Below are 27,544 nucleotides of genomic sequence, written 5' to 3'. Positions count from 1 at the left end.
ACACACACACACACACACACTAATACAGTAACTGCATGCAGTGCATTATGCAGCCCTCGCAGGCTTGTTGAGAATTCATATGCACCTGACATATACACAGCTTTTAATAGAACTGTCGATCAACAAGGTGTACAGCCTTTCAGGTCAAAGTCGGGGAGGGAGGGCGGGCACCTACGCCAGAGTGGGAGTGATTATGGAGACACAAGATGAAAATAAAAAGAAATCCAAGCTCCATCTTCCCTGGGCCTCACTAGGCGTGAGCTCAGGAGTGAATATTGCATAACCAGTTATAATTTTGATTAAAAGGAGTGTAATCGAAAAAATCCTCATAATTAATGTGAAAAAAACAGCCATGAGTAGAGGATAGATAAACATCTGATCTGAATGGCATAATCGCTATGTCAGGATCACGCAGTGGCTAGTCTACAGGAGAATGCAACTTGAGAGGAATGGTCAAAGAGTTTCTTCCTTATTTCAAACCCAAACAGCAAACATTATATTATAAGTGGTTGAGCAGACAATACTTCACTCCAGCCAGGTTATAATGCTGCGACTCAAATATCCTACATTGAAATGTCTGCAAATAATGGATTCATGGAAGAAAAATTGCTAAATTTAACTGTTAATGAAGAGGTGCTTCTGAATCTTAAATTATTTATGGGCCCATTTTGTATATATTTGTACATCACATAATGTAAAGTGGCTGTTTAATATCCACTTAATGGAGGCGAAGCACTGTATTGTCTGTACGTTGCCCTTGAAAGGAAAAGCTGCTTTTCAAAGAACAAATTAGACACATTTGGCTAAAATAGAAAGAAAAAGAAAAAATTTCCTTCATGAACTGATTGAAATATCTTTTTATTTAACTCCTTTTTGTGTATGTTTTGCTCTTTTCATTCACAAAATCTATATATAGAGGGGGAAAAAGTACCATTTACCGCAGTTTCTTGGGATGAGTAAATTCAGAAATGGAAAGGACCTTAAACAGAGTCCATGAGGGCACACCTGAGCTCACCGCATGTTCCACATTTATCTTGAGCAAGTCATTAAGTCAAGGTTTTTATGCAGAGTTTGTCTGGCAGCTGACAGAGAAAAGTACTGATCAATATTCTCCACAGAAGGAAGGACATTCCGGGAAGTATTCGCATGATGAAGAACCGAGATCCTGCAGCTAATTATGGAAACACATTCACTCACATACTCTGTATTTCTACATGCATGTGACAACCACTGTTGACTAAATGTATTCTCTTGCCTTTAACCACAACCTCGACCGCCATAACCGCACACCGAGCTTCAGCGCAACACTCCATTTCTCATTGTCTCTGGAGTCCTCAGAAAAAGAAAACAAAAAAACAAGCACTTTTGACTTTGCTTTCAGTCATTTATCATGTGAATTCAACACAAACGTAACTAAACAAAAGCATTTTCTGTTGTACTCTCATCGTTAATGTTTACAGCGTATTGTTTTCTCCACGCATGCGCGTGTGGTTTCATTCCAAAAACAACTAACGGCGCCAACTCATGGCCTGGCACGCTCACTACCTTGTTTTCTAAACTGTAAACGCAAAACTTTATAGTTAGGAAAATGTGAAAACGGTCAGAACAGCATATTATCGATGTAAAGTAATACCTTATGAGTTATTGCTGATGACGAATAACAATTAATTTTCAGGTTTTATTCCTTGCATGACGAGAGTTGTCGCTCTGCAGCTTTCTCCTCAACTTGAGCAACTTGAGCATCAGCCAAACCTTTTATCCTGATGCTCCCTATTTCACTGGACTCCCGACAGCAATACGATCGGCTAACCTTTATGGGAGGAGTCTTTATGTTTGGTAGTTTATCTCAGCTGTTTTGTTTGTATTGCAGAGCATCAACTCGCTCGTGTAACTTTAGCTGAACTGAACGAGTGAATCAGCTAATATAATGACATTCGCCGTTGTGCTGCCAGCTCAACTAATGTGACAAAGCAACACTACTATAATGCAACTACAGACTTAGAAAGACAAGACGACACAGAAGCTACTTTTTCCAAGTCTATAGTTGTGTTTTACTTGGGATACTTGACGTTTTAACATGAATTTGTTTGTCTTTAGACGATAAAAATGATTTATTCCGTTATTAAAGATGCGTTTTAGTCCTGACAAAAAAGACTGATGGGTGTCCACATTAAAATACACTAAGACATTTAAAGGGTGGGTCGGAGAGCGTTTGGCTGACAGAAATAGACCACGCTGACAGATTAGATGCTCATATTTTTAATGATACTGGAAAATCAGCTTAAATGAACGTGGACACATGAGGGAAAATGATAAAGTGATAGATTGAGTTTTGAAAATGTTGGTTCTCATTAAAATTAATCATTCAATCATGTTTAAAAGTAAAAGTTTAATAACTAAAAAGTGGTTGTTTTCATTTCAGTCAGATTTAAGGATTTTTATATTCCTGCAGAAAACCTTATTTCACTCCGTATACTGTCAATGACTGCATTTGAGGATGGGCTCTTATGCAAATATGATTACCGGTCCTGTACCTATGTATAAATGCCTCCATACAATTACCAGCTTTCTGACTTTGAAGAGCAAAAGCAGTGGCATGTCAGCGGTAAAGCTTCCTGTCATAAGACCTTGTCTTCGACGAGAATGATGCAATTATAACTCTATGTACAGTTCATGGGGTTTGTGAGATTAAAAAAAATTCCATGTCATTCATTAATATTCCTGGAACAAAAGAGAATAACCTTAAGATGTAACATGGAAGACGACTTCTACATTCAGGAACCAAAAGCACTGACAGTCCATTCGATGCTCTGTTTGTGTGGATAAATGCACGCGCACGCACATGCACACACACACGCACACGCACACACATACACACACACACACACACACACACACACACACACACACACACACACACACACACACACACACACACACACACACACACACACACACACACACACACACACACACACACACACACACACACACACACACACACACACACACGCACTGCTAGTGCTATCCATCCTCTGCCTCCCCTCACTGAATAACCTCAGCTGGTCGATTGTATTGACCGCGATCACACTATAATGCATGTTTCTTAATTAAAATCTGCCTCAGCATTTTCAGCGAGATCTACTATGATCACAGCCTATATGTGAACTGTTTGTGTGTGTGTGTGTGTGTGTGTTTATGTGTGTTTACGTGTGTACAGCCATGCATTGATTAGGAAGGTTTAGAAAGAATTGTATGCGATAGAAGGGTCCAGACTCCAGAATGCCACGCCCACTTGAAAATAATGAAATCTTCTGAAGTCCAGCCAGATCTAATAGCTACAATCTAATCAAAATATGAAACTAAGATGATTTTCCCTAAAACATTTGGTTCTCAAACAGAATAATTGAATATGGACATGAGTAAATGGCAATAATACCTTTGTTAATAGAACAGAAAATGTATTTGCACATCTATCAACAGAATCGTCACAGCTGGGAGGGTGATTTGAACATTTGAAGCAGGTATGGACTTTTTTGTCAAAATATGTAGAAGTTGACACAGAATATAGTTTGGTGTCATTGGCAAGAGCAACTTCCAAAGGGAAACAAACTTCAAGGGGAAAAATCACCCATTATAAGTCAGACAGATTTTATTTTTAAGTCAAAATATTTAGTGATTACAAACTCAATTGAAAAATTTTATACAGAAAACTTTGAATGACTATGCTGGCCATGAGCCGACACAGGCCTCGAGAGTATATTTAATTTCAATTCATGTTTTCAAAGCCGTTAAAACAGTAGTAGATTTAATGGAGGCATGGCTTAAAAAAAAACAAAAAAACAATCAAAGTGTTTGGAAAATACAAATCATGAGTCACATATCCAGAAAAATAAAGTCTTGTGTATGAATCAGTCATAAATAGACATAAGATGTGTGTATCTGTAAGAAAATATTCATATATCAAATTTCATTATGAAAGTTGTATTTTTCCTGCTTATTTTCAGTGCAGAAATTACTATAAATTAATATAAAAGAGGATTTCTGTACCTTCTGTACCTGTACCTGACATTGTTTTCTGTACAAGGTCTATTAAGTTACTCTTTTTATGGAAACTTTGTTGAGAACATTATATAATATTTCATGTTATCTAAGTCCAATGTTGCAAAAGAATAAAGGTTTAAATTTCTGTTTTCATAAGTCAGGTAAAAATACAGTGTCATACTAGATTTGAAAATACCCTAACATGTTTAGATAAAGGGTAATCAATACCGAGTATCAGTTCTCCATACAGAATCTGAAAACTCTATATGTTTCCACCTTTGGGATTAATGTCAACGGATGAGAAATGATGACAGGATAATAACATTCTGGATAACTTACATGTTTTTTATGTAGTACATCCTACTGTATGGCCTGTCTTTTCTGCTGCAAAATGTGGGGGAAAAAATTCTGATACGATCAGTACTCACACAAATAAAAACCCACACAGTGCATGTTTTATTAATATTCATCTCTCGGTACAATTATCCACTAACAGACTCACAGGAAAACACCCACAGCTTTCGCCTCTCTCTTCAATAAAACATTTTTTTTAAACTTTTTTACTTTTTGACTAAAAAGAAAGGGAACTCAGAATAGGAGAGGAGCACAACGAGCACAGAAAACCTTGATGTGGTAATTATTCATTCGCGAGAACTCGAAGTTAAAAGAATATTACAGTCTGGGGAACGTCACTGTATTACATTTTGACTTTATTATTCAAAGATAGCTGCTTTTGCTGCAACACAAAATGAAACTCATATTTATCAGCATTAGCAGTGAGTTTTTAATTTTCACAAGATGTAAAAAAAAAATAATCCTGGTCATTTCAAAAATAAATAAAACAGTAAAAACATATCCTACCACCAAAAATACATACGCCAATGGTTTAAAATAAAATCTATAAAGATCCTTAAGATGTATACCTAAACAATATATATATATATATATGGAAAAATACCTATAATGCAACAGCTATAGATGATTTCTTGACATTTTGCACCAGAAGGTTTTACTGAAATCGGCTTCATGTTGAGATTGTAGCAATTTTCCATAGTAATTGTTTGGTTTTGCAAAAATATCAAAAACATGTTTAGATATACTCTCCGCCACAACAAAGTTTAAATTTGAAGGTTATTATGGTACTAGTTTGCCTGTAAGTGGCCCCTGCATTAAAATGTGTTTGGCATCCTTGATTAAACAGTATTGAAGATGGATAGAAAATGAATAAGTCCCTATAACATTAGTAATAGAATTGTACTAGACACTATGAATGTCTTTACTACACCAAAGTAGAAATGCTCAGCTTTAGTGTTAACTGCTAATTGTACCTATGGTGTGTCGTTTATTGGATGAGAAACGCCAGTGGACATCCTCTCAAGTTAACAGAGTGAAGTTTAAGAAACGATAATACAACTACGTCATGTCTGACAGCTTTGATTTAACATCTCGAACATTGAAGAAGGTTCCCGAGCTACGCAACTGTGGCCATGACTATCACCCCAGCATGATGTATTTTGGGTTTATTTAAGGGAAAGATCAAAAGAAATGTTGAAAGTGAAACACACTTTAGCGTCACAGACATTTCTCAGAGGGGAAAAGTGACCAGCTAACAGAGTTTGATTAATTGATTTAACATTTTAATTTTCTGCTTTGATTAGATTCCTTTGATGACTGGAACAACCCCATGAGGCTGACATATTATTGAGGACATCATGTCAAAGGGTTTCTGTCGTCTTAAAGAGAAAGAGACCGATAAGACATCTCTCCACACAGGAAGCCTTCCAGACAGCCGGACACCGCCGGCCTGTTTGCGGAGGTATGAGAGTGTGAACGACGTGTATCACCTCTACCTCAAACAGTCTTATCGGACTGGGACAGCAACCTGGCTATCCTTTTAAAAACCTCCTAAGGCCAGTCGCTTCCTTTAGCATCAACCACTGCTCTCCCTCCTTTCTCTCGTTCCTGCCCTTTTATCTTTGCCCTACCTTCCAGTGTGTGTGTGTGTGTGTGAGTGTGAGTTGGCATCATTGGCAGGTTTGAGTCTATTTTGGAGTGCGAATATGATCAAATATGAGCAGATGCGTAGACATGAGAAAATTTGTGTGTAGAGATCATTGATGCAGCAGAGCAGGAGATTGTGACTGTGTCCTCACACAACCTCCCTCAATCACGGCCTGACTGAGGCGTCAGGGGTGATCTCTTTAAATTGGAGAAAGACACTAAAAATGGAAGTGTGGAGAGAATGGAGTTTGGAGTGGCTGGATGGGATAACCAAGTGTTGGAAATTAACAGAAAGAAAAAACTACCATTAGTCAATTTTTCATTGGATTGCTGATGACAATGCTGGACTATAATGCAAATCACAATGCTTCTCTTGAACCTAATCAAGTCGATAACCCCGCATTCTCTGCTATTTTACTGAGCGATAGTAGAGTCCAATTCTCTGAAGTCAATTAGTGTAAAGCGTGGAGTTCTCTGGACTGTTTGACAGCACAAAGGCTTAATGCTTCACAGGCGGGTGCTGCTCCTCGAGAACAGACAGAGCAAAAGTTCAGTTCGGTGTTAAACTCAACTGTAGATAATCGTAGAAAGAGAAAGCCCAATGTATAAAAATGTCTTAAATGTAAATTGTTCTGGAAAAAAGTCAAAGACACTAAACTCAGCCAAGTTAAAGGTCAAAAAGAGACGGTCTCCTTTGACAAAGAACATAGAAAATAAACCAAAAGGAGGCAAATGATCACGATAGTAAATTTTCACTACATTTTAGCTTACATTTATTCACTGTGACAGTGAAAGGCCTAAGTCAAAGGAAAATTCCTATATTGATGTCAGATGACCGGAAATGGTCACAGCTCATCTTAACTATGTCTGTCTGACTGACTGACTGACTGACTGACTGACTGTAGGTTCCTGTCTGCCAGCAGAATGCATTAATCATTTAGGAGCGGCTCATTATGAATTCCTCCAAACTCCAGGGCTCGCAGCAGCACTCCTGCGCGTACGTACAGCTTTACAAGGGCACAATGTGTTTATGGTGCCAGCAGACTTGCAGACTTGAGTTTGCATTCATTTTCTATTGATGCTCCGAATGTTTGCTGTTCTAAATTGTTTTTCTGCGTGTGTGTGTGTCGGTGTTAATGCAAGGTTGTGCAATGTGTGTGTTAGTGTGTGTGCAGGTAGCTCAGGGCCCCTCTGTCTCTTCTTCTGTCTCTGTCCCGACTGGTTGGAGCCTCTGTTCTCATGGTTAATGCATGCAGAGAGAACCACTGTCCCACTAGTTTCTCTCCTCCTCTTTCCCACCTCTTTGTACTTCCCTGGAATAGAAGTGATCCTCACCATACATGAAGACAGATAACTCCCATTCCTCTGCCATTTCTGGCACTCACCTCAGAGGATGAGACAGAGAAGAAGAGATAAGGTGAGAGAGAAAGGGCAAGAAGATATAATGAGGGAAAGGTGGGACACGGGAGGTGATAAGGAGAAATGGGGACATTTAGTAAAAGCGAGGATAGAAAAGCCTTCTCTGAAAAAGGCTGCACGCCTTAGTTTTTACACAGACAATATAAAGTCAGCAATTATCTTAACCTGGCAAACACGTCTTAGGATTGAGTGACAACATGTAAACTTCACATAGTGAGGCCCCGAGCACGGCATTGAACCCAAGGATAAACACTACTCTTGTGATGAGGTGTGGTCCATTAAAAGAAAATAAATTGAACTGCCTACACTTGTTTAAGGTTTTAGACAAGTGTTTTAAAGATAAATCGACATACAGACAGAAGCACACAGCTAAGCAAGAAAGTATGTGGTAATCAGAGGTACAACGAAGGTAAAATGTTACTGTAATTAGTTCACTTAATGTTACCCCATTTGTTCATTAAAGTGGCAAATACAATGCACTATTTTCAAAGCTCGGATTTATGATAGGCACACTTTAAATACAAACAAACGATGTAAAGGATCCATTTTGTTATGGTAGAAAAAAACATTATTCTGTGTTTATGACTGGATAGCGGTGAGGGAGGCTGCCCTTGTCACAACATTACAGACTCAAACCTTCCGGTCGGAGTCACGGCAGGAGCATCGGCTTGTCGGAGACATCTCCAAGGTCCCTCAACCTTTGCAAAGTAATTTCATTTTCTAAGTAAGTTTCTCAAAACTAACAATATGAGATTTTTTTGTTCTAAAGATGATCTGAAAAAGTGGGGTTGTCTTGTCATTGGGGTGCAGCCATACAACTGAATATAACCAGGAAATATTGGAAAAATTGTTGAGCAAAGTTACTCTGATTTCAATGGTTTTTAGAATGATAAAAACAGCTGTTTAATTCCAAGTTTATTATTTTCATTTTAGAAAATCAAAGTCATATCTTCATAAAAACAAAGATTTTTCAAATCTGAACATTGTGAAGGGTGGGGGGGGGGGGGGGACACAACACATTTATGGTCATGTCAAGCCGAAATTGTTTTATTGCAATATAAAAGATCTTTTCTTGCCTGATAGAATGTATTCACCAAAAATTGCTAGTTTATCAAAAACAAAACAATTAATGAAATTGATATACTTTGTAAATATTTCAGAGCTCCTTTTGTAATTTCAGTAAGATCTGGTGGGTTACTCCAGTTTAACTTCACCATTCAGACCTACAATAGCTTTATGATGAGGAATAATCAAACTGAACAAAACTCTAAGATCACGGTCACCTTCTGTTTGTACTTAATTCTCCTTCTCTGGTGACTTCCAGTTTTGAGCAATCCTAGTTTTAATTAAACATGCACGACATGCTCAGGACACACACATGCACACAAGCTTGCGGCAGCTACCAATGCACTACTTCCACTGGCATACAGTAAAGGATCATTCTGAACACGTACAATATGTACACAAAAAAAATCCATATCCAATGGAAGAATTTGTTTCCTGTTGAAAGTTTAGGATGGGCCAGTTCCGCATGTGGTCTCGCTTTGTCCCGCTGAAATATTCACACTTTCGAGCCATTTCTGTCTGTATTTAGCCTAAAATACAGAGATACCATGCAACCTCTATACAGAAAGATCCCCAGCCAAATTCAAAATAGGGATCATCTCATGAGGCCACAACAACTACAGCATTGTGAAACCAAAATAGTGAAATGAAGTAGTAGAATGTGAGCTCAGGTTGACAAGGTTTAAAACTGTTTGCTCTTGTTTATATTTCCAGCATTTCTGGATTGGAGAAGTGTTAAAGGCCGAATCACCCCACTGTTCTGTTTGGATTTAAATGTTGTTGTGTCTGTGGATTTGGAGGTATTCCTGGAAACATTTAAAGGATCTGCCATTTTTGTGCATAATACCTTAAAACAACAGTCAGGGTGACTCTGAAAAAGAAAACAGTGCAGGGTGAAAGCTATGAGTAAGTCCTCTAACAGCAGAAAAAGACAGTGACGGATGGGGCTGCTCCTGTTAGTCATTTTACATGTGTTAGTCGTGTATTTGACTGATCTTATGTTGTCTTACATGCCTGTTTGCTGCCGTGTTTGCATGCACACCGCATGTCCTCTAGCGGCCCAAATTATGTTGTTGCTATCACGGTCACTCCCAGCAGATTTCTACGCCTCGGCGTCCCAACATGCCCCGTAGAGATGCAGACTGGGGACCACGGCTTCGCGCGCCATCGCAACACACACAAACACAATCAAACTTTCATCGTAGATACAGTGACCTGCACCACGTGTCAGCTGGTTTCTATGGGGACAGTAATGTTCGCCTGACATGAGGTGAAGAAAAATGTGAGCGAATCAGAGAGAAAAAGAGAGAAATGAAGGAGAAGCGGACATTTGAAAAGGAGAGATGGGAAAGTCTGCTTCTGGGCGACTAATTGGAAAGAACGGGGCCGTAACACTGGCGGGGTGAGAAGTGTGACTCCCACTGGGGCCACTCACGGTCAGGAGGGGACTGGTGGAGATAAACGTGCGCTACAAAAATGTGGGAAGCATAACTGAAGTGGAATTATCTTCCTCAGCAGGCGTTTGTGATTCTGTCAGTTGACGTGGAGCATAATTAAGCCCTTTGACAGGTCATGGAATTAAAGGTATACTGCCTATTTTGAAGGCATGTAATCGAAAACAAGTGGTGTGTTTATTATTGTAAAATACAAATAACAATAAATAACAAGTGCAAAACTGAAAAAAACACATTTTTGTTCATTCATCATTTAATAGAAAACAGGTTTACTACTGAATTTGATGCAATTTCCCTCATTTTTTTCAAACAGCGAAAAATCAGAACAGTCCATCCATCTTTCTTCGTCAAATCTATTGTTTCCATACTTATACTAGTTACAGATCAGCTTTGTACATATTGATATTTAATATTACTTATTTTATATTTTGTCTTTTATTTTTCTGTTCTATCTGTTGTGTTTCGATTCTGTGTGGATCAAAGCTGTGAAGAATTTCCTTCTGGGATTCATAAAGTATTTCTATTCTTTTCTATTCTATTCTATTCTATTCTATTCTATTCTATTCTATTCTATTCTATTTAGTGAGATGGGTTAAATAACTATTGCACTGATGCTTATCATGTAACAAGGCATTTGCATATGTTAAGACATAAATGCATGCTGAAGAGAGGACAACAGGAGATGGAAACAGCTGATAAACTGAATTATAACTGAAGTTGGTTTCAGTTTAACACAATAAATTCTGTTGAATATGTATTCTATTTAAATAGTTATTAGGTAAGTGAGGTAGATAGTAGGGACAGTTACTGCTGAACTATACAGTATTTTCCCACTCTGCAGAAGATTGGAAACAACAAGGCAATTCAAGAGAGACCTCACTCCAAAGGTGAATGCTGGTTTGTTTATTTCAAGGTTGAAAACAAAAAGGAATTGTGTTTGGGGTGATTCCAAATAGACCACTTTTTATGAAATCATAATTCATCCAATGAATCACTTTTATCCAGCTAATCCAATGAATCTTGTCTATGATGAATTCTCACAGCAGATCACAGACAGAAAAGAACATATGGGATGCTTGTGCAGTGATAAAACCTCCTTGGGGAGTATTTTGGTCATTTAATACAGGAAATCCATCATCTGTTGTGTTAACGTCATATGGAAATTTATATACAGCTGAACCTGTAAATATGTTATTGTACTCCAGAGATCTCTTCATAGGCATAATGTGTTTACTATGTCTCCATTACTTTAACATTAGTTTTCATCATTATAAGGACAAAAATCTAGTCACAGTTATTAAAATTATAAAACGAACATTTGTAAAAAGTCATATGGTGACATTTAGACTTATGTTAAGTCTCCTTCAGACTCTCCTGTGCAATTTCAGCAGTCTTCGTCCATCTATCTTATCAAATCTATATTACTTTATCATATTCAGAGTGCTGGAGCCAATCCCAGCTCATGAAGGGTGAAGGCAGACTCACTATCATATAGCTTATTACCTGCAACACTGTGGAGTTCATAAACTCCGGAATGACAGTATGCTTGAGTAAACAATGGCACTCTTCGGAATCAGAGACAATGGCCGCTAACATGCTTCAGTGTGCAAGAATAACTGGTATCTACAGATGCCACAACGCCATCATGAAATGCCTAAATTGCTCTATTAGCATTTATGTGCAGATTTCAATGGGAATAGATGGAGAAGATGAACATAGTCCAACTTTTTACCTGCTTGGTAATCTACAAACTATAATATTAGAGCAACACTCATGTTGAATTGATCTTTGGCGTCACTTTCAGCTACATTTGTATTGGTTGCGAGCAGCTGTCACTTACTGTAAATCAGCAGTCCTGTTTCTGACACTCTCAGAAAATATTCTCAGGCCGTCATTGCTGTTACCATGATGCTGGCCGTCAGCAAACCTGTCTCACTTTCACAAGTTCCTTATCTCCCGTCCAGAAAGGCCCAGTGTGTGCATGTTTCAAGTCAATGTCATGTCCCCAGAAAACATGAACTCACAACCTGATTTACATGTACGGTATGTATAAGTTAGGATGTGGCTTTAGGGCTGAGTGAGGCTGAGGTTATAGTTAAGATGAGGTTGTGCTGGTTACTGTTGGCTTGAGGGTCAAAGGGAATGCATTACTTTAATTGGAAAGACCTGCAAGTGTGTGTGTGTGTGTGTGTGTGTGTGTGTGTGTGTGTGTGTGTGTGTGTGTGTCCACTGAGCTGTCAGTGCAACTGGAGGCTTTCAAATAGGATTTCCGTGCTCGGCGGAGGTTTATGCCTACACTGGGGCTTTTGATTCAGGGCTCACTCACGGACAGCCATGCATGACAGACTACTTCCTCAAGGAAGAGAGAGGGAGACATGGTGAGGATGTGCGGCCCGAGGAGGTGAAAGGCAGACAGGCGGGGGCATGAAAAAAGGACATAAAAATCCAGGAATGGAAACAGTGAGACCGCAGAAGTCTTCTGTGTGTTAGTTCAGACAAGATTGGAGGGGGATGTTTCCAATACGGAGCAAAAATTGCTTCACCCTCATTTCAGCAAAGTTGAAAGGCAGCATTAGGAAAGTGATTACTTTCACCACTTTAGATGAAACTTAATTGCATGTCTGGATTCACGCAATTGCTTTAAGTTCTTGTAGAGAAAATGCACAGTGTATAAATTATTTGCGACTGCATGGCTCTTTCTGCAACTCACATCTGATTACCGTGACTGGTAGGAAGTTTGCTGACAGTTAAAATTGTGCTCATAATTTAGTCTGCAAAAAAAAAAGAAGCTCCTTTTACAGCTCTTATTGGCTCGGTGAAGCTGAGGGAGCTTTTCTGGAGCCACTAGAAAGACTTCCTTTTCGGAATTTTGGGTACTTGGAGCAATATATTTAAATAGACGTGAACAACCTTTCTGATGTTGTATACCCGGAAAGGTTTTTGGTAAACATTTGATGGCAACAATTTGTAATCAAACAGCATTGAGCAGAAAGATAGTGGTTTGACTGAATATTAAACACATCCTGCCATTATGTCAGTGCATGACGGAGAGACTTTCCAAGTGAAGATAAAGGTCTGTTTTGAAACGTTGCATAAAAGACAGTCTTCAGCCAAGCAACACAAAAGAAGTGATGAGCTCAAAGCAGCCACTATATTTATCTCCGTTCTATGTGTTATCTGAATTATAATCATTATCCTCTGCATGCAGTGATGAAAATACATCCTCTCATTCAGGTCACCGCAGTCATGTCTGTCATTACAGAGAAAACCATCATTGTTTTGGGGCCTTTTACGAGTGGCTAGTTCCATTTCTTCAGTTGGAAAATGGCTATTAAGTTGATAAATGAATTATGTAATTTTCGAGATACGTAATAGGTAATTACCAAAGTATCATTTCTGGAACCTGTGTCATTAACTTCATTATTACTATTATCATTAGCAGCGGCCCTGCTATCGGGTGGAGCTGTCGATACACCGAGAAGCAGCCGTGCTTCTCGCTCGGTGGGATTGTGTTCCTCTCACAGCTCAGCTGGCATCACATCTATTTACACGGTTTGATTGAATTAGTTTCACAGAGCACATTTTGGCTGGATTACAGAGAATTATTTTTCATAAACCTTGAAAGATAATTGGAAAAAGTTTCTACATTCACAGAGAATGCATCTATGAAACTTGACCCTCTGTGCTTGTGACTGGTCCATTTGTCTGATATGTGAGGCAGCAGTTGTAAACATTAGTGGTCAGCACACGCAGCTGTATGTGAAAATATCCCTGGGTCAAGGCTTTGGGGTCTGTCTGTGTGGAGCTTGCATGTTCTACCTACCACCGTCCAAAAACCTATGTTTGGAGATAATTGGTGACTCGGAATTTCCCATCGGTGTGATCTATTCAGAGTGTACCCTACATGTGACCTTAGACAGCAGAGATCACTTCAACACCTCCATGATCCTGAATTGCATCAAGCAGTAGAAAACAGAGAAGAAGGGAGTCAGTTTTTGGGTTTGAGAATAGTTATTACTGGCTTTCTAAGAGCCTTTACAATAATCAGAGAAAATCAACCTCACACTCCTCATCAATGTATCACATTACCATAACAAAACGCCAATTGTTTCAGGTTGATAATAATAATAATAATAATCTATAAGTAGTTTTTATGTGGTCATGGAAGGACTGACATTGGAGAGTGGTTGGATGAATGAACAAATAGACTTTGTGAAGACACTTCCTACATTTTGTAATATATTTCACGTCGCTCAAATCCATAAGACAGTTAAACTGAACATGCAGTGTAATGTAACTTCAGTCACATTACATATACGTAGTATACAACAGTGGGAAATGCATGGTGACGTATTCATTAGCTTGCAAGTTACAAGAAGACCCTGGTTTGATTCCAAGCTCGGAACCTTCCTCAGACAAATTTGCATTTATTCCAGCTACATGTTCTTCTGCCTACAGTCTAACGAAATACAGGCTAAGTATGATTAATTAGTGTTGTTTGTCTGTTGGTGTGAATATCCCTGAGTGTGATTGTGTTTCTCCATGCGTTTGCCCTGTAATGAACCTGTGGGGGACATATCCAGACTGGATCAGGCTGTAGTTCCCCTGTGGAATGTGGATCTAACTAAACTGCTTTAAAATGTCAACCACAAGCTTACAATGGTATGTTACTGTTGTGAGCGACAGTGCACATGGCTGAAGCAGTGATAATATATGGTACTTAAGAGGTACACGTGTTGGCGCTGATACACAAAGCTTTATGAGCTTTTGTGTCATTACAGTGAGAAGATCTGAGTACTTCTCCCTTATTCTCTATGACATTTAATGAAACCACTCTGAATCCCCATAATGACCGTGATTTCCTTTATATCATGGAAACCTCACCTGAGAGATATTTTCTCATAATGCCAGGCAATTATTTCCGCCAACACTTTCTCTTTGGTTTGTCAGAAATGGCATCTTTAATGCTCTCAGGTGGAGGTCTGACAGCTTGTGCGTAAGCCGTCAGTGAAGAATCTGTGAAGTTCTGGTGGTGACAATCGTGTTGTCTTTCGCAGTTCAGTGCTGTGGGGTTTAATTAGCTGTGATGAAGTACAGGAATAGCTCCAAGTGAAATGAACTGGAATGTTCTCTCTATCAGATACAATCGGCGATGATAACATGTGCAAATGTCCTCAGTCATGTAATCATAGTTCAGTCTGTTTTCATGTACCTGTGCCTCCACCGCTCCTTTTCTCTTTCCCCTCATGTGCTCTCATCACCTCCTCTTTCTTGCTGTCGATGTTTTTATCTGCATTTCCACCTTTCCTTTCACACCTTTTCTTTCCTGTTTTCATCACATTCTCGTTCACACGTTGCCACAGCACACAGCGAAGAGCGAGATATTTGAGCGGGAAAGATTTGTTATGAGTCTGCAATGGTGAAGCCAGACATTGTTATATTCATCAAACTAACAACAGCAATGACTATGATGTTTAAACCTGTAAAGCTAAGTGACTGTCGGTTCTGCTTCTGCTTGACATGTTTCCTATTGAGATTGAATGGTAGCGCGATTTTATCAGCTGATCACAAAAGAAGCAGGTTGAGATGGATGCGAAAGGAGGACAGACGGATGGGTTCCTGCCTCGGTCAAAGCCCCAACTGGTTGTTCTCACTTAACTTCAATACGCTATCAAGATAAAGCCTGGAGTGAGCAAAGTGTAAGGAAGTCTGTCCACATGCAGGTCATTCAAAGAAAAATGTGGCCATAGCCAACTTGCTTTATTTGGATTAGGCTTGTCAAGAAAGAAAGTCTTTTAATCAGTTTGAACCACAATGCTGACAAAATAAGGCACCTCCCTGTTGTTTTACTGTCAGAGAACAACTGTGCGTATGTGAGCTCCTGATTACTGAACACAATGAAGTCTTGCACACACACACGCACACACACACACTCACACACAAATAGAGTGTGCGAGAGGCAGGTGCTATGATTGGAGAGGAGAGGCGGGAGAAGCACAATCTGCAGATTTCATGGAAAAACTAATTAATCCAGAGTGTGCGCACGCATACACACGCGCGCGCACGTACCCGCAAACGCACACGCACAACATCTATTAGCTGCTCCATGTGCACACTGAGTCTAAAATTAGCACAGAGTCTGTAGAACAACAAACAGGCTACAGGGAGGAAGACATGCTGCCAAAAAAGCTGAGCAGAGAAACCAGATAAAGACGAAGCTGCTAGTAGCAAAGTTAAGTTGACACCAGTGGCTCCAAGAAATATCTTCAAACTCTTGTGAACTCAAAAGGAAGATTCACTTACATTTACACTATGATGTATAAAGTAACTTTTAATTTGCTGGTAAACAGGCGTGACACCTTGACAGCATTTTCTGCTGGTTTGTGTTGTTTAATGCTTTGCTTTGTATGGTTTCATTTATTCATTGCCATTAGCGCCGGCGTTGGCTGCTGAGGTCGAACTGCTTTCATCAGCAAGCTGCGGTGGCTCAAACAGAATCGTCCTGGGAGCTGAACAGGTGCAGGCAGCCAAGTAAATCACTTTGTGGTGCAAAAAAAGTGACAGAAATGAAGAATGATTATGACCTGAAATCTACCCCAGTCTATTTTTATGTTGGCAAACTACACGTGTACTGCGTACCACGTCATCTCACCACAGTGCTGGGGCAGACTATTTCAGTTTTCATCAGCAGGTTTGGCGTTGTGATGCTGGATCTTAAAATAAAGTGCTGAATGTTAATGATGATAGTCAACGTTTTCACTTGTATGGGTGGTGTTGTATCAGGGTAATATTTGCATACTTTTCAGAGTTAATTTATAATTAGAGTCATATTTATTTGTATATGTATCGCCCGCTATTTTATTTATATTTATATTTTTGATAAAAAAAGGTCCCAAAATAACTAAATAACATATTAGGCTGCTGCCTCATTACTGTCATAATGACATTGTTGTGAATTTGAAACCAGTTGTATGTTCCTCTCATTGTTGTTCTTGAGGTTATAAGGGCCATCCATCTTCTTTCCAGCTTTATCCAGCTCAGGCTGGTGCTGACACAATGGAGACCCTGCATGGGCAGAGTGTCTGATGTAATGCGTGCAACATTTCTTCTTCATGTCCTCAAAAATTGACCGGCAGAAATTCTTTTGAAAATGGTTCACTCCCAGCTAACAAGGAGAGGATAAATGCATATTGTTTTCACACTGAAAGAAGCAGATTTGGTGTAACATCATAGAGTTTGGATGTCCACATCGGAAAACCTATTTCTGACTGACAAGCTCTGCAGAGCTTTATTACGTGTAATTAACCTGTCTTAGTGGTTAAAAACAACCACGACTTAATTAGGCAAAAAACAAAGTTAGCCAGATATGAAAAGTAGCAGTGAGGAGTCATATGGACCCCCCCAAATATAATTTTGATCTGTGCGTTTATCATCATTATCATCATCATTTATCAGCAGACCGTCAATCTGCCACACAGAGGTTGTTGTTAGAACACTCAGCCAGTGAATGGGAACTTTCTGAGCATGCCTGAACTCACCATTGGTCGATTTCTATTAACTAAACATGACCACTGCTGCTGATGGATCTGTTAGTGTATGTAATCTATTGTGTATTACACAGTCCAGGTCAAATTGTTTAGTTTCATTGGTGCCATTAAAATGTTTTGGTTTGGGGTTTTTTATTCGGAGGGTTTTCAGCATGTGCATGTGTGTTCTTCTCGAGCTTTCAGTTGGATTTTCTGTCTTCAGCTCTCAGCAGAGATCCTTCATGCAGTCGACGTATTGTTTTGGTCCTAACAGATATGTGTAGGCTTAGTTAAAGTCTGAATCATAACCTCGGTGCATATGTAGGTTAACAATAAACAGGAGGGTGAAATAGGAAGCCCTGCCACTGCAACACTGCGATATGTTGATTTGCAATAAGTTGGCCTGTGAATATTCCCTGTGGCTTCATTACAAGAGAATTTAACACCCAATAAGAATCAAGAAATCTACCATGAATCACACTGCAAATGAGTGAAAGCAAAAATAAAAGTTTGCTGATTTCCACTGGAGTGTATAAATATACAAGAAACTTTGCTGATTAATAGACAGTATAGATTGTTTTTTTCAAAAAACAAAACCTTGAAACATATGGAAAAGGTGACAACCTGCATCTGCCCTGCACTCATTTTTGTTCCACCCTGTATTCAGATAAGAGGCGGCACAATGAGGGCTTTTCACAAGCTTTCCCAGGTGTACTTTATCGAGGATTGAATAACTCACGGAAGCGAGCAGCAAATGCACGTCGTGTGGGTGTTTCAATATTCTCATCCATATTCATAAAGTGCTGCGACACTCAGGGTTTATCCTTTTAAGGCGCTAAACCGACGACTCCGGCACGCAACACGCATCACACACAAAACACCAAATGATCCGGGGGTTCGTCTGGTTCATTCCAAGACGGTACTTATCCCTCTAAGCAAGAAAAATCCTACCTGTAATTCTGGAACGGATATTCTAAAAACAGAGATCAATCTAATCCTGAAATATGACTGAGTAAAACAATAATTCTCCTATTAAACATTGGATAAAACCAATAACCTGGTGGTACATATAATTTCCCATAACTCATTTACTCATCTTGATTCCCCTCAGCTTTGGATGGTTGTTTTATGCTAAACTAAGATGCGAATGTGCTCAAAATATCAAGTTGACCTACGATCTACGATACATTACAAATACATCACTATAATCACGATATATTTGAGGTACTTTTTCAGTATTACTTTTAATTAAGGTACAATTAACATCATATAATCAACTCTCGAAGTCACAAGCTGGTACAAGTTCAAACAGTTTGATCTGCATTTTTCTAAAAATTAACATGGATTAACATGACTTAATATTATTTTCTAAAGGACAATAAAAACAAAGTATGGCTCACATGTCTTTTAGTAAAAACTGCATTTGAAAAGATAATAAGGAATTGACATCACAACAATATCAAATATAGTAATTTATTAATGAGCTTTACTTCCCAATCTTCAGAATTTTTAGAATCATAATATCTTCATTGTAGTTGAAGTGACAAATAAAACTTTAACTGTTTCTTAGTTTTACCTTTAACCTAATGGATTTCTTAATGTGCTATGCATTTCATTTACACTACGTTTCAAGTGAACACACATAATTTTTGCAATTTCATTTCAGAAAAGTTTTGGGTTAAGATGGCAACATTTTTCCTGTTGGGCCACTAACGGGTGCTGTTGTTTGTATTTGTAAACACATGCATGCTTGTAGAGAACCTTACACTATAAACATTAACAATGGTGAGTACACAGACATTTGTATGGACAAACGAAGTTGGATTGCTTTTCCAGATGATTCAACAATGAAACCAACAAGTCCCAGGAGAATATGGACCAGGAGTCATGACACTCTGGAGGCGGCCATTGTTGTTATTGTGCATCTCCTTGTGCATGTGCAGAAGAACTATTTACTACGACTGTGGTGCACATGCGCAGTAGCAAGATTTCCCCTGTTTCCATGGAGACAGAGTTAGAGTTTTTGAAAAGTTCCACCTTGGGAGTCAGTTGCTCTGACCATCGTTGTCATGTAAACACCTAAAACGCAACAAAAATGTTGCGTTTTCCCTAAACTACATTGTTGTGTAAACAGGGCCTCGGGTTTATTGAAGAAATATTAGTGTTTATTTATTTGAGAAGAAGGCATTCTGGGAAACAACCAGTTCTCCAATCAGTTTTCCTCTGTCTTTGCATTTTAGATGCAATGTCCTAAATAAATCATATGTGTGATCGGTAACCTGGCTTCTTCACGTGCAGAGATACTCATGAGAAAAACACATTGACATTTCATTTCCCTCCTTGTGCAGATACTATGCGATACAGCTCTGTCAGATATTTAACAAATCAAGTGAATTCACAGTATTGTGGCACAGGATTCCTCAAACCAAAGGGCTCATCACTGGACACAAAGGTCAATTAACACCATTAAGAACACATTCGCTAAATGCCAGTCTTCCTGAATTAGACATATTCGATCATAACTTCTCTCTGATCCTTCGCTTCAGCCGAGTAATTGGTGTCAGTCTGCTGGTTCAGTCCTCTCACTGCTATCTGATACAAAAGGTGTCAGAACATAACCAGATATGGATGCTGGCAGTACTTATTGCATTACCAGAATGCATTCAGCTGTGATAACAGTAGAGGAGGCTGAGGTAAAGTCAATATCTGTGATGTTATGAGCAGCAAGTTAGTTTGAATTGTGACAGACATAGAGATCAGAAAATATGTATAGCGTCTTGTTGTTTCCCTTTTCTGCTTATAATGCAGAGGTTTACCTGTGAGCATTCCTGGGCAACACGTTTGGCTCTGTGTTTATTAAATACTAATCATGAAACATACCTGATTGTTAATATAGAATAATCTCTTTGGCTCGCCTGGCTAAATGTTATCTGATGCAAATTGAATCAGAGCGTAGTCCAATGGCTATGGAGCCTCGCACTGCTTATTAGATTACCAGGACACAGTGCATTGATTAGCTGTGATATTAATGGATAATGTTCCGTTTAGGTATTAATCCATGGCAGCAGACACAACAAGGCTGCAGAAGAAGCTGTTATTACACTTTAAACATGAAAGTGTCAATGGCTGCAAACAGGATGTGTTCATATGATGACAGACATACTTTAAGTCAGTTTGATATGGAAGTCCTTCCAACATGCATACTCAGTCGAGAAACACAATGATTTAATCAGGGCTGATTAAAAGCTAATTGTTTTTGAGCAAATCATTGAAATTTGAATGAAGTAAATAAGCGTACCTGACAGGCTGACATGAATTAATCTTCTGCAGCCGTTGGGCTAAGTCAGCCTAACAGTGTAAACTGCATTAGAGTAACGAGGTTTGCAGGGTGGCACTGTTTATTAGATTGAAAGAACTGAGGGATCATTGATTATTAAGGACTTTGATGGAGAAGATGGTGAACATTAACAGCAGCCGAGAGCTAATCCATAATTCATAGGAACCCAAACAACAGCAGGACCAGTACATTCATCTCTCCGGGACTGAGGGGCTGAAATCAAATGCAGCACAGCCTTGTGTGCAGGACTCCTGTAGTTATGGTTCAAACTGAATATTTTTTCAAGGGTTAAAAAAATCACAACATACACACATTTAAATTACATATTATTTCTTACAAATGTGTGTGAGAAAAACGTATCAACTTTTCTTTTTCAGCTGAGGTGATGAGCAGGATTTATGCTGTTGTGTTATGTTTTCCATCTTTCCCTACAGGAAATCTCTGAGGGTCTCTTCAATTAATTAACATCACAATTTATTGCACAGCCTTCATGCATGAATTATGTCAGGGCCAAGTGGGAGTGTGAATGTGTTTTTTTTATGTGATGCGTGCGTGCCATTTGCACGTGTGTGTGTGTGTGTGTGTGTGTGTGTGTGCGTGTGTGTGTGCGTGCGTGCGTGCGTGCGTGCGTGTGTGAGGTGTAGGAAACCATTACTGTAGTACTGTCATTCTGATTTGTCTTAAAGGTTTGAGTTAAGTTTGAGTAATAGCGTTTAAGTGGGAGTGAAATGCATCATGTCAAAAACTAAATGTAAAGATTGAAAGGTGTGTGTGTGTGTGTGTGTGTGTGTGTGTGTGTGTGTGTGTGTGTGTGTGTGTGTGTGTGTGTGTGTGTGTGTGTGTGTGACTCTAAATGTTTTAATTTATCACAAGAGCAAAGCAAATCCCTAAGTTAGAGGCTTATCAACTCCTCCCTGCTTCCACTTCATTAGCATTGCCCACCATTTATTAACCTGCAGTAATCATTCTCTCTCTCTCTCTCTCTCTCTCTCTCTCTCTCTCTCTCTCTCTCTCTCTCTCTCTCTCTCTCTCTCTCTCACGTACACATGTATGCATTTTAAGCAGTGGTAAATCTGCTCAGATTTTTTTTCTTCATAAATCAGTATATAAGATTATTAACATCTTTATATTCTTTGTCACTTGGTACATGTCTGCTGAAAACAGAATGGAAACTGAACCATCACAAAAAGTAAAAAGTGCCAAAAATCACTTAGAAAACAAATATAACAACCTTGCAAAGGGATACTGCGAGTAATACCTAGAACCTGCAGTACTTCAGGATTGTGACTGGGTAGCTACAGGTATTTCAGACCCGGCCAGCAGTAACTGCAGCTTCATCCAGGAATCCCTCCCGGTCAGAGTCAGTAAAGTTAGTCAGTGTAAAGGGATCGCTGCAAAAGCAGGTGAATAAAGAGCCAGAAAAGTACATGTGCATGAACATGATCACGGCAGCCTTCTTTGTTGTAGTTTTTATCTAGATGCTGGAGAAGGCTCACTTTTATACAAAGTGAACACACTTATTGGACTGAGAACGTCCATTGTTTGTGACCTATGCAGCAAAAATATAATAAATGTTGCTTAGTTATTCATTATCTGATAGCAGAAGTTAATTATACATAGGACACAGACTTTGCACTGGATTTAAACAAAATATTTTCTAAAACAACGCCACATATTTCTTTCTCTGAAATTAAATTCAGTGATTCTCGTTTCATTTTAAAGTTATTTTAACAATATAAATGAATTATTACTAGTGTATGTTTTAGTCGTCAAAATTCAAGTAATTGTTAAGGAATTGTTGTAATTAAGTAATCCAAAGAATAAATGCTCCAACAATGCAGGTGACAAGTGCTTGATTTCCAGTCTGCGCTGTTACGTAATCTAAAGCCACGAGTACATTTCAGACATCGTGGGGCCTTTTGGGCTCACAAAGTAGGTCAGATCCTACAATTATGTGACTGCCCAGTTTAGAGGTCCAACAATGAAAGAAAAAAAGATCCCAGACAAACACTCACACATCCACAAACTGGACCGCTTGTACCGACATGCCTGTGTGAGCGAAGGGCTACATTTAGACTCGTTTGGTCTTCATTTCGATGACACGTGATGTCAATACAGCAGGCACACGGGGATGACTAATAGAGTTTGATCATTTCTTATCTTTTCTGTCTTCCTATCCTGCTTTACCCTCTTTTACCAGGTTCAGTCATTAACGTTTGACATATGCCTCCAGCCCAACGTCAGTGACCCGCAGGTGGACAAAGCAGTATAGAGGATGGATGGATGTCGAGCTCCAGGTTAGTATGTTGGCATGAAAGAAATTGAGAGGTAAAGGACGACTTCAGTCAGGAATTTGTTTTTCCACACTATCCTTCATCACAAAGCACTGCGATCACACTGCATTCACATAATCTGGGAAATCAGACGCCACCTTCCTGCCTCATACACACTTTCTTTATAATTTGGAATATTTTATCAGAATAGACAACGCTCATGGATACGTAATGTGACCTTTTCACTGTATTTCCATTATGGACATGTTTTCTTTAAATAAGGTTGAATAAATATAGTTGAAAGCATTCTAACACAAAGCTATACAACAAGCTATTTTTGACACGTAAGGCACTCATAATCCAGGAAAAATGTAGTTAATTCAATTCCATAATCACTCCCAGATTTATCAGAACTTAGAAAGCTTCTCAGATAAAAGGTAAAATGTCTTCAAAACTAAATCGTATTGACTTTGAATGCAAGTTTTCAAAGTCAGATGAGTTTATTTTCATTATGAACAATAGAATATTAGAAAAATCGAAACATCTAAAAAAAAAAAAACAAGACAAGACTATTCAATGTCAGTACAATGTGTCAATATGTAACCTTGAGTATTTCTATTAGTCGTTCACTATGCTAATTTGCTAATATGTTAGCATGGCGCATCAGTGCAAGTGATGATTCTGGTGCCACTGTGCCAAAGCAAACGAACAGACGAGACACGACAACACAACACAACCACAGTTTGTTTAATCCAGCAGAGTGTTGATTGTGCTGTCTGCCAATGAAAAGCTCCTGGATCTGTCAGCAGCCGGAGGCAGAGGCTTGTGTATGAAACGTGGCGGCCTCATGTGGTTGTCGTGTCTGTCTAAATAATTTTTATTTTATTTTTTTGCATCTGCCCAAGATGCCGAGATTTGAGACGTTGTCACCATATGCAGACACCAAGCTGATGGCTTGAACCTGTCGCCCAAGGCAAGTGTCAACCTCTCAATCAAAGAGAGAGACTCTTAACCTCCTCTTCCTCCCCCTCATCCATCCATCTGCTACTGGAAAACTTTACAGTCATATTGATTATTCCAGTTTTACTTCAATTTAAATTCCTTCCTTTTGAGGCGCATGTCTTCAAATCACACCTGAGTAATAAGCGGTGTGTGTAGGTTGCCTCAACTCATTAATGCAATACGCACTGCTATCATTTCTCCCAATATACTGCTTTATTTGCACTTCTACGACACATCTCATTGCTGATATGTGACTTTAGTCATATTTGTTTCCATCATTTAGAATTGAATTTCATTGTTTATATTATTTATACTGTCTACATTTGTTTACACTGCTTGCTATCTATCTATCTATCTATCTATCTATCTATCTATCTATCTATCTATCTATCTATCTATCTATCTATCTATCTATCTATCTATCTATCTATCTATCTATCTATCTATCTATCTATCCATCCATCCATCCATCCATCCATCCATCCATCCATCCATCCATCCATCCGTCCGTCCGTCCGTCCGTCCGTCCGTCCGTCCGTCCGTCCGTCCGTCCGTCCATCCATCCATCCATCCATCCATCCATCCATCCATCCATCCATCCGTCCATCCTTCCATCCATCTGAATAGCAATGACACAATTTCGTTGTAATTTTGGCAACAGTGGTGCATTGATAATAAAATGCCCTAATGCAACAATGGAATAGGGCGCCTCACCTTGCTCAATATTTACATTCACTGTCCTTCACAAATTCCCCCAGACCCCTTAAAGCAATGCCAAGCCCCTTCATGCAACACTCATTGTCTTAATTTGTACATTATCTCTTGTGGTTTTCATAATGTGCATGCACATATTTCACAGTTGTGTAAATGGATTGCCACCTGGGTTTTCTTCTCTTTTCTCTCTCTCCACCTCTCTTTCTGACCTCATTTATCTACCTCGCCTGAAACCATCTCTCGCACTTCTCCAATCACTTCCTCCTCTCTGACTCATTTTCTTCATCCACTCACTACGGTTCAATTTCACTCAAAGTCCAACAAAATGCTGTCACCATATAGAGCAAAATTCTGCTCTGTTAGTTTAGCAGACCCTTTTTTTAATCTGTTTTCACACACAAATCTTGAACATCGATTTCATCACTCAGTCCCAACCTGTAAATAAGCCAAATCATATGATTTATTTCTCTAAGGCAGATGGAAAACCACTTCAGCCTTTCGCACATCGAGATAAATGCACTCTCTCCCACAATGCATATTGAATTTGACCTACCTCAGTGAGGTGAGGGTTTGGGTTGAATCCGCACTGGTTGCAGACGGTGGCCTTGCACTGGGTGCAGGTGTTGTAGTTGGGTACAGCCGGTGGGTTGGACAGCTCTGTGGAGGTGCACACTGGGCACAGCTTGCTGCTCGGCATGGGCGCGATCTGTGGCACCGAGTAGGGCGAGGTGGGCGTCACACCGCGGTCAGGGGACATGGAGGGAGAACGACCTGTCCTGGATCCACCTGAGCCGCTGAAGTCAACTTGAAGGTTGCGACGTGAGGCATGCTGACCTTGGGTTTGACCGCCATGGCCTCCCATGCCCTGCCCAGCTGGACTGTGGCCCATCCCGTGACCAGACCCCGGACCGTGGCCCATGCTGGACCCCTGGCTGGACTGCATATGGCGAGGGGAGGTCGGAGTATCATGCGTGGCCAAGCGGTAGGGCTCGCCAGCTCTGGATCCAATTCCTCCACCTGTGCTCATACCTGCTCCAATTCCCACTCCCATCCCTCCACCCATTCCTCCTCCCATTCCTCCACTCATTCCTCCACCCATCCCTCCCATTCCTCCACCCATGCCTCCTCCCATTCCTCCACTCATTCCTCCACCAATGCCTCCCATGCCTCCTCCCATACCTCCCATACTTCCTCCCATTCCTCCAATGCCTCCTCCCATGCCTCCTCCCCCTTGGCCTCCTTGTTGCATGCCAAGCTTGGGGCTGCCCATCGGACCCATTGGACCCCTGGAAGAGAGAGACAAAGCAAAAGAAAATACTCTTAAGAATCAAAGCATATTTTCCTATTTTTAATTTTGTAAAATGGATTGAATAACCAATCGAATGAGAGAAATAAACTCAATTTCTTGACAGCCACACCTTTGAGTAACTCAACACCACTTGAATTGCAAGACTAAACAGGCGCCACTCGCTGTATAACTCGTAGATATTCCCTACAGGCCATCACACAATTGTCAGTGAGACAATGTGACTGCTGTTCAGGTGACATTGGAACCAATGAGCCACACGGTGGTGCAGTGATTAGCACTCTTGAGTTGTGGGTTAAAATCTAAGCCGGGAGTTTGTGTGGGGTTTGCATGTTCGTGGGCATTTCCACAGTATAATGTAATCGGTTCCAGCATCATGTGATCCTAAACAAGATTAAACAGTAGAGTCAATGGATGGATGGACCTAATGACGGGGCATTAGGTTGAGTCATCACCTTGAGTATGGAGGTATGCTACCACCTCCACTCAAGGATGTGGTAAGAAGGGGATCATGCTATTAAACGCCTTTAAAAGGGAATAGCTGTACTGACACATCAATATTGATCGATATCAACCAACATTAATACATATGGCACCTTTAAAGCTCTGAAGCTTTACACAACCATGCATTTCAAAAGCAAGAAAAGGTTAAGAAACAGTAACCCAACCTGTTTCTGTCACTTTTAAACAATATCACACCCAAAATATATCAAATCAAAAATATGACAGACTGATTTTATATTGAAGCAACTATCTTGTGAAGACTTTCCAATTTTTGAATAGAAAAATGTATTATCATTCAGTCATTTATTAAATGAAATGGCACTAAAGCCAAATTCAGTCTGCTATTTGTGACTGTGTTCCAACAAGTTCAAAGGTCTCCTCACGGCGGCAGAAAAAAACATTTAAAAAACCATGTTGAATAGGTGAATAAAAGCTGACCATCCACAGACACCATCAAAGTAAAGGTGGAGGTAGCAGGCTGGGGCAGGACAGGCCACTCACTCACAAATCTCATTTTCAGATGCTTGTAAAAGGAAAAGTGCACACATCTCAAACTAAATACTACTCATACCTGAAGCAAGTGCAATAAATGGAGGAAGAAAATCAGTACGAAACTCTGCCTTAGGGCACTGTTAGTAATGAAATGTCTCTAATACTGAAATGTCTTTTATGTGCATGGGTTAGCACAACTATAGAACTTTTGATGAGATATTACTCATATAAACACATACATACCTTTGAAAGTTTAACTATTTCCATAATGGATTTTCTGTAATAGGTGACGCCTACATGACAATATGTACAATCTACTTACGACTCCAAACATGCATCTTTAGCATGCAAAATTCAATCTCCAGCTCTGACATCACAGAAGTCAGCCTGCTCTAAATCACTGCAGC

At 39.6% G+C, this 27,544-nt stretch overlaps 1 protein-coding gene across 1 annotated transcript in view; it reads right to left on the bottom strand.

The window, feature by feature from the left end:
- bsna (bassoon presynaptic cytomatrix protein a) overlaps positions 1 to 27,544 on the bottom strand; it is a 150,804-nt gene that overhangs the window by 92,092 nt on the left and 31,168 nt on the right. The window contains exon 2 of the mRNA XM_080470444.1: positions 25,389 to 26,121. Coding sequence (XP_080326570.1) covers positions 25,389 to 26,121 — 733 coding nt within the window. The remainder of the gene's footprint in view (positions 1 to 25,388; positions 26,122 to 27,544) is intronic.

This window comes from Lipophrys pholis (assembly GCF_963383615.2).
Source record: "Lipophrys pholis genome assembly, chromosome: 8".
In the NCBI taxonomy this organism is placed as follows: Eukaryota; Metazoa; Chordata; class Actinopteri; order Blenniiformes; family Blenniidae; genus Lipophrys; species Lipophrys pholis.
Note: the sequence above shows the minus strand (reverse complement) of the source record. Positions and strands in the feature narration are given on the sequence as shown.